Here is an 8,024-nt window from a genome sequence, read left to right on the forward strand (position 1 = left end):
CATGGGAGAGTTGGTTAATGGGAATCAAAATCCCATTGACCAACTTTCCCGCCTTCCAAAATTTGCGAAACAAACGAGGCCTTAATCTCCTCACCCTCCTAATATCACATTATCACCCCTTCACAAAAAATGATGTCGTCTGCAAATTGAAGGTGAGAAATTGGAACACTATTTCTGCCCACTTTCCAACACCTAATCTCATCTTCCCTATCAGCCTTAGAGAGGAATCTACTAAACACATCGGCCACTAAAGTAAAGAGGAAGGGTGAGAGAGGATCCCCTTCCCTTGGTCCTCTAGAAGCTTGGAAGAAGTCTTTCACCACTCCATTAACAATGATAGAGAAGTGACAAGACCGAATACAACCAAACACCCAATGACACCATCTCTCCCCAAACCCACGTTGATGCATCACCAAATCATAAGCCTTTTCTAAGTCCAATTTGCACACAAAACTTTCCTTCCCGGATTTCTTCAATTCTTCTACACATTCATTGGCTATTAGGATTTGGTCGATTATCTGTTTTCCTTGAACAAAAGCTCCATGAACTAACTTATGAGAGAGGGCAGTACCACCTTAATCCTCAAAGACATGACCTTAGCAATTATTTTGTAGATACTGTTAACCAAACTAATGGGTCGGGAATCCTTGGATTGGCTCGCATCAGGTTTTTTTTGGAATTGGGTCCAAAAAAGTTGCATTAACTCCAGGACTAACAATATGTGTATTCGAGAATTCCTTGAAGATTTCAAATAATTCATCTTTCACCACTTCCCAACAATCCTGAAGTCCTAATAAAAAGCCATTGTTAAACCATCCGGACCCGGTGCTTTAAATTTGTCCATAGAAAAGACTACCCTTTTTATTTCTTCTTTCCCAAAATCCTTTTCTAGCCACCTTGCTGCATCCTCTTCTAATAAAGTCCATTCTAACCTTTCTATGTTCAATCTTTCTCCCAAGTCCCAATTCTATACAAGGATTTGAAATGGTCCCCAAAGATCCTAGCTATCTCATCCTGGTTAGATGTCACTTCCCCGTTTACTTCCAGCCTAGCCACAAAATTCATCCGCCTTCTACCATTGGCCATCACATGAAAAAATTTTGTATTTCCATCCCCTTCCTTGATCCATTTGTCTTGACTTTTGTCTCCAACAGATTTCCTCCCTATTAATGACTTCTTCCAATTCCTTTTTCAACTTCCCTCTCAGCTCCCTATCTTCCAACTTTTCCTATCTAAAGAATTTGGTGATCTTCATTTTTGTCAAAAGTGGTCAACCTAGAGAGCAGTTTTAGAAAAATGTCAAAACAGCTGATATTCTGACAAGCAGGGGTATGATACTAAACAACAGTGTTTGGGACATGATACAATTTACAATTTTTTGGTCTATATAGCTCAAAATGAACGTGAGAACCTGATGATAAGATCAACACTAGTGATATGGTAGCAAGGAAGATCTATGGCACTCCATGCTCCTTGCTGGCCATAAACTCTTTTTTTACTTTTCTTTTTTTAAAGGTAAAGTGTTGTATTTGATTTATAATAATATGCAAAAAGAAAGTACATTTGGGACCCTTTTTATATAGTGAAATTATATTTTACCTCTTCTCAAAAAAAAAGAAAACACATCAGCATACACAAGATTTTCAGTGGAGTTTATTACTATTCTTTATTTATTTATTTTTATTGTAAAAGCTTCACTTGTGAACAATCAATCCTTCTGATATTGTTGTTTTTGTATATTCCTGTTGTTCAGTGCTTAATTGTACACGGGTACTAATATAACCACTCCGATGCATGTAGCCAGCCCTATATAATTGGGATAAGGCTTGGATAATGATGATGATTTTAATTAACAGCATGCTTTACCTTTTGAAAAAAAGAAGACTGATGTTCTTTTTTCTTTTTTTTTTCTGAGGAAAATTTCTCCAAGCGGCTAATTTCTGGTGATTTGATGAAGGTGAATGCAGCAGGTGATCTCTGTGCTATTTGCCAGGAGAAGATGCATGCTCCGATCTTACTTCGCTGTAAACATATCTTCTGTGAAGACTGTGTATCAGAATGGTTAGTTTTATTTCCTTCCATTTGTAACCTTGTTTTTTTTTTTTTGCTCTAGCCGTTTAAATAGCAGGACATGATAATGTGGTTTCATGCATTGCCTGTTTGATAGGGTGTAGTTGAATGTTTAAATAGCAGGACATGATAATGTGGTTTCATGCATTGTCTGTTTGATAGGGTGTAGTTGAATGTTTAAATAGCAGTACATGGTAATGTGGTTTCATGCATTGCCTGTTTGATAAGGTGTAGTTGAATGTTTAAATAGTAGTACATGATAATATGCTTTTTCATGCATTACCTCTTTGATAGGGTGTAGTTGAATTTTTTTTATTGTGCCATGTCCTGCATCTATGACTAGATTCTGTAGTTTGTAACTTGTACTGTTGGTGGAACTTGATCTGAATTAGCAAGGTTTTCAAGGTAATGGAATTCTCTAAGGACTGAATTCTTAAATAGCAATTTTGCAAGGTTTGCAAGGTAACTTGTACTGTAGTTGAATTTTTAAATAATAGCAATTTTTTTACTGTGCTATTTCTAAGGACTGAACTTGGAATTCTCTTGACTAATGGGAATCTGATAGTAGGTTTGCAAGGTAATGGAAGTTGGAACAACATAATACATGTTCAGAGGCAAGAAATTAATTGTTTCAGAGATAATATTTGTGATAATGTTGCTCCCAATAGTGTTGCATGCATGCAAGCTTTTCATATTTACAATGATGCTTTTAGTGTTTACACCAAGTACACATATTTTACAATCTATGAATAAGTCGAACATATACATGCACTGATGCAAGCATGTTGGTACACAAACATGAATTATGCACTCATGTATATTCAGAGAGCTCTCTATGCCTGGAGGAAAATTTGATTTTAGCATTTACAATCTCATCCAGATTGGTTCCTTTCCAGGCTCTAGTCTCTTGGCCTTTTTTGATGACACTGGGGTTTCCAATTACCTTGGATTGCAACACTATAAGACCCCGGTGAAGGCAGGATTTGATCCCAAGTCTCCACTACAACCAGCCAGAGATCTTACCAACAACCCCATTGCACCTTCAATATTGACTAGAAACTTAAATCTCAAAAAAAAAAATATTTTCCTGTGTAGCCAAAAAAAATTGGTTACAAGGCAAAACTCTGACATCCATTTGTGTCTCACTCATAAAAATTAGATTTGGCCAGTGGTTGGTTAAGATATTAGAAGCTGCTATTCATCCTAGATTTGAATGCATATTTCAGATCTATGCTACTTTAAACCTTTTCTGTGGATGCAATGTCTGTAGTTTTCTATTATATCCAGATATGGATGCCAACAAGGACAAGGATCTTACCAAACAAATACAAGGTTAACAATACAGGAAATGGGGATATGGCTCCCATGTCTTCCTGGATACAAGTATGAGTATGGGCATCTCACTAACAGTGTTTTTAAAGTGCAAGGTGCAAGGTGAGGCATACACCTTTCTTAAGCAAGGCACAAAAATTAAAAAAAAATTGCTAAAAAATAAAAAACTCAAGAAAAATGCAAAAAAAAATACTAACACAATATTAATAAAAAATATAAACTTAAATTTTTAAAATAAATGTTTTTTTTTTTTGAAAACAGTAAGGTAAAGTATTTCATTAATCAAAAAGCTTATACAAAGAAACCCCTGTACAATGAGAAATTGAATAGAGGATGTACAGATTTGCCCATAACAGCCAAACAAAACCCCAAAAAGACTTGAACCATTCCTTACAAAAAGGAGATCAAACTTGAAAAAAGAGCTTACATGTCTGGATCTAAATAGAGGATGGACAGCCAGCCACGAATGAACCATATCAATATTTTGCTTAGAATTTCTTCCTTTGAGTGCTGATTTCCTTCAAACACTATGCTATTTCTCTCATTCCATACAGCCCAGGATGCTGCTGTAGGGATGATGCTCCAAGCAACCTTTCCAGCCCTGCTTAAGCCTGCAAGATACCACGCCTCTATTAATCCCCTCACATCCGCTGGTAGACACTTTACCCCAAATAAACCTGGCATTTTTAACCAAATCCAGTGAGAAAACTGACAGTGGATCCAGATGTCTAGATGACTCCATGATGACATCGCATAAGGGACAAGCCAGATCTGCCACTTCTAGGCCTTTATTAACCAGGTTCTCTATAGTTAGAAATGTTTTAAAAAAAAGTAAAAAACCTATTATCTAAAATTAAAATACATAAATATAACATGTAAAGCATATTCAAATGAAAATTTAAAACTAAAATCAAACATATAAAACATTTTCAAGCATGTAAAACCCACAATCTCTTTTTTTCCTCAATTGCATTACTTAAAGTAGCTAATGTGATGTAAAACATATTGCATTCCTGATTTTATGAGCCGCCAAGCCCAAACAAGTCCATGTTAGGGTCTTAAATTCTTAATTCTCACACAAAAAATTAATGATTTTAAATTTTAATTGCTTTTTAAGAATATACTTTTTTAAGATGAATGAATGAACAACATTACCAAATAGGGGGTTTTCGGATGAATGAATGAACAACATTACTAAAAAATAATGATTTTATAATTTTAATCACTTTTTAAAAAGATATTTTATTAGCATGAATGAATGAACATCATTAAAATTATAAAATCATTATTTTCTGTGTGAGAACTAAGAATTTGACCCTAACATGGACTTGTTTGGGCTTGCATTGAGGGGTGTAGCACGGGGGTCCAGGGGTGGCCCAGCCGCTAGGTTAAAAAAAAAGCATCAAATTTTCAAAAGGCGCACGCCTGAGCTGAGGCACCCAGGGGTGGCCCAGCTGCTAGGTTAAAAAAAAAGCAAAAAAACATCAAATTTTCAAAAGGCGCACGCCTGAGCTGAGGCACAAGGCGCATCAGGCACATGCCTAGGTGCACCAGGTGTGCTCCTTTTGAAAGGGCTGTACCTAGGACCTAGGCGAGGTGCATACCCTAAAATGTGCCTCCCTTGTGCGCCTAGGCACGCCTTTTACACCACTGCTCATATTATGTTTCTTTCATGCTTTTGTATCCAGTTTTCAAATTTAATCAAGCTTCCAACATATAGAGGTTTTTAAGGAATCTCAAACTTAAATAGACGAGCATCTTGTTCCCACAGCAAGATCTTGTCTGGGCTGAGCATTCATCACCATTGCCAAGCTAAATTGAGACAGGATTGTCTCTTCCTTGATCTCTAATTCTGGAGTTTGAACCCAGTGTAGAACTCTCGTAGTTACTAGGTCAATCAGTTATTTCCATGCATCAAGGTTGTAGAAAAAATGCTTACGAGGTGAAAAGTTGCATGTACTAAGCATTTTCAAGTGACCTCTGTAGCTTGAAATTATGAAATGCATCACCTCTGTAGCTGCAGTATATAAGAAGACAGGCATCTATTCTCCATCTGCTGCACATAGATAACAAGCATGACTGTTATTATCTTTATTTTTCCATTTTTCTGACATTCCTTTATCTTGTAATTTTTTTTTGGGGGGGGGGTGCATTTCATGTTTTCAGGTTTGAGAGAGAACGTACATGCCCACTGTGCAGGGCGTTGGTTAAACCTGCGGATCTGAGGTCATTTGGTGATGGGTCAACCAGTTTGTTTTTCCAATTATTTTGAGATTGTACTTCATTGAAGAGGAAGACTCGATATTTTGAAGCTGGGAACCCTTCTTCAGAGGAGCTTTCTTCACTGGATCACATCATTCCCACCTGAGAAATTCTGAATGTATTGTTTTTGCATCACCATATTCTTACGCCGTTTCAGGAAATCTACTGAAGGTGCTATGAAAAAGGATGACTGGCTTTATGTTCATATGCGCTGTAATCATGAGTATCTCATGGATCCGTTGCTCTTTTGGGAAATTGTCAAACTTTAAGATAAATGGGTCTTCGGGTCTTATTATATATATACATATATATACAGGTTGATTTGATTATAGTGAAAGATATTCAAGTTGGTCTTGAGCATTTATGAAGCAAATTCTTAAGCGTCATTGAGGTTTGATCATAGTCGGTGCGGCTGAACTAAGTAGTAATTGACAGAATATACAATTTAGCCATCAAAGTAACTAACCCGCTTAATGATTTATTATTCACTAAAAGAAATTCAAAAAGTCATTCAATTGATCCACTTGTGCCATTATGAAATAGCCCCGAGAACATGTCAACGCTGAATTGATAATAAACACGTACAATTAAGTTTACGGATAAGTACCGACATGCCCATTGAGATTTCTGAATTCTATTGCAGACCTATAAACATTCAAATGTCAAATACCCCCATTTTATATACCAATACCATTGGCATCAATTCCAAGTTGGCATTTTTCGAACTTGGATTATATGAGGATAGATCACCATAGGCCTTCTTCTTAATTAAAATTCCTATCCTGATTGGACTGTTTCAGCCACAATCTATTGCACAACTTGCAAGATGTAAAAGGGAAATAGGTCGTGGTTTATGCCAAATATCCTGAACAAAGGATCATTTTATTCTTCCTACAAAATGTACTGGCAAGTAATTTTTCTTATATCGGGTATTGGCGATGTTGTCATGGATTATGAATTTATGCCAAAAATAGCTGTCGCAATTTGCAAGTGCAAGTGCGAGGGCCGTAGCAGTTAGTTCATGGTTTTCAAAATTGGACTGGACTGGACGGTCAGATCGGAAAAACCAAGAACTGGTAAGGTTTACAGCTCTGTTTTCCCTCAAAATCGGATTTTTTTCAAAAACCGTTGATTTTGGTCAGTAAACCGTTGAGCTGGGCGGTTAACCGTCTGAACCGTTCGAACGATTTTGACCATTTTTTTTATTTTTTATTTTTGTCAAAACGGGCCAACTGTTCGACCCCGTGACCGGACCCCTGACCGGTTTGGTCTCTGGGTCAGTTTTAAAAACTATGATCCAGCTGTCCCAAGAAGGATAGAACTATCAAGTACAGCGGGGGACAAACTTCAAAAAGGACAACGGTGAGATGATTTGGTGGCTTCGGCCATGTAAATAACCATTTAACTGCACCACAAAGGGTTGCTTTCGTGCAAAGATTAAGAACAGATGAAAAAGATCTGGCAACAAAAATAAAATAAAATAAAATAATTATCCTATCATTTGACAGCAAACATGGCTCTCAATAGAGTGGCAGGGTAGGACAACTGACGCTCCCAAATTCATTTAAGACAACTGACGCTTCCTTAACGGGAGGATGGCAATTGACCAACTAGATTACACATGGTTATTGGCGGTTAAGCATGAAATCAGATTTGGATTCAGAATTTTAGTAGTTTCAGCTAATGTTTTAAAACGCGGAGGCGTGACGCGAGGCGTTCCACTACCTAGAGGCATGAGGCGTAGTTCAGAACACAAGAAGTGTAAGCCTCCTGAACACAGGAGGCGTAAACCTCCTTAAGAGGGGTCAGGAGGAGGATGAAAAATAATGGGAGATCTCATTTTTTCTTTATTTTTAATAAAAATATTTTATATTAAAAAAAATAAAGATGCATAATATTAGTTAAAAGGGGCCATCTTTGTCAAAACGGAGGCGAGCGAACAAAATGGAGAAAGAGCCTGACTCAAAAAAACAAATTGAGCTACTTCGAAAAAGGGCGAGAGGGCCTAAGGGGCGAAGCCCCCAGTCGAAGGGGCAGGGGGCAAACCACTTTCTTTCCCCTCATCTTTTCTTCCCTTCCCTTTCCTTTTCTCTTTTTCTTCTTTCTTTTTGTCCTTTTATATAAGATGTGCATGAGACACCGCATATGCCTCTAACACGACTTATGAAAAAAGCGCAAGAAGAGTACCTCAGAGGTGTCAGCGCCTCTGGCATTTGCCAAGGGCGTTTTGGGAGCACCTCTAGGCGTACACTTCCCACGCCTTTTAAAACATTGATTTCAGCTCCATTTTTACATACATTTGAAATCAATTTAAGGATTAAAATCCAACACCAAACCGAAGTTAGAAACCACAATTACAA

General features: G+C 37.3%; 1 protein-coding gene across 2 annotated transcripts in view; it reads left to right on the forward strand.

Annotated features, from left to right (window-relative positions):
- Positions 1-6,037, forward strand: part of LOC104612968 (RING/U-box superfamily protein) — a 53,441-nt gene extending 47,404 nt beyond the window's left edge. The window contains exons 7-8 of one of the 2 annotated variants that reach the window (XM_088888870.1): positions 1,916-2,061; positions 5,569-6,037. In XM_088888870.1, the coding sequence (XP_088744996.1) occupies positions 1,916-2,061; positions 5,569-5,674 (252 nt within the window). In that variant the 3' untranslated portion in view covers positions 5,675-6,037. The remainder of the gene's footprint in view (positions 1-1,915; positions 2,062-5,568) is intronic. The other variant, XM_010280640.3, reaches the window with a different exon arrangement.
- Positions 6,038-8,024: the final 1,987 nt, after the last annotated feature.

The sequence above is a fragment of the Nelumbo nucifera genome, chromosome 5, assembly GCF_055504915.1.
Source record: "Nelumbo nucifera cultivar China Antique chromosome 5, China Antique-T2T, whole genome shotgun sequence".
Lineage (NCBI taxonomy): Eukaryota > Viridiplantae > Streptophyta > Magnoliopsida > Proteales > Nelumbonaceae > Nelumbo > Nelumbo nucifera.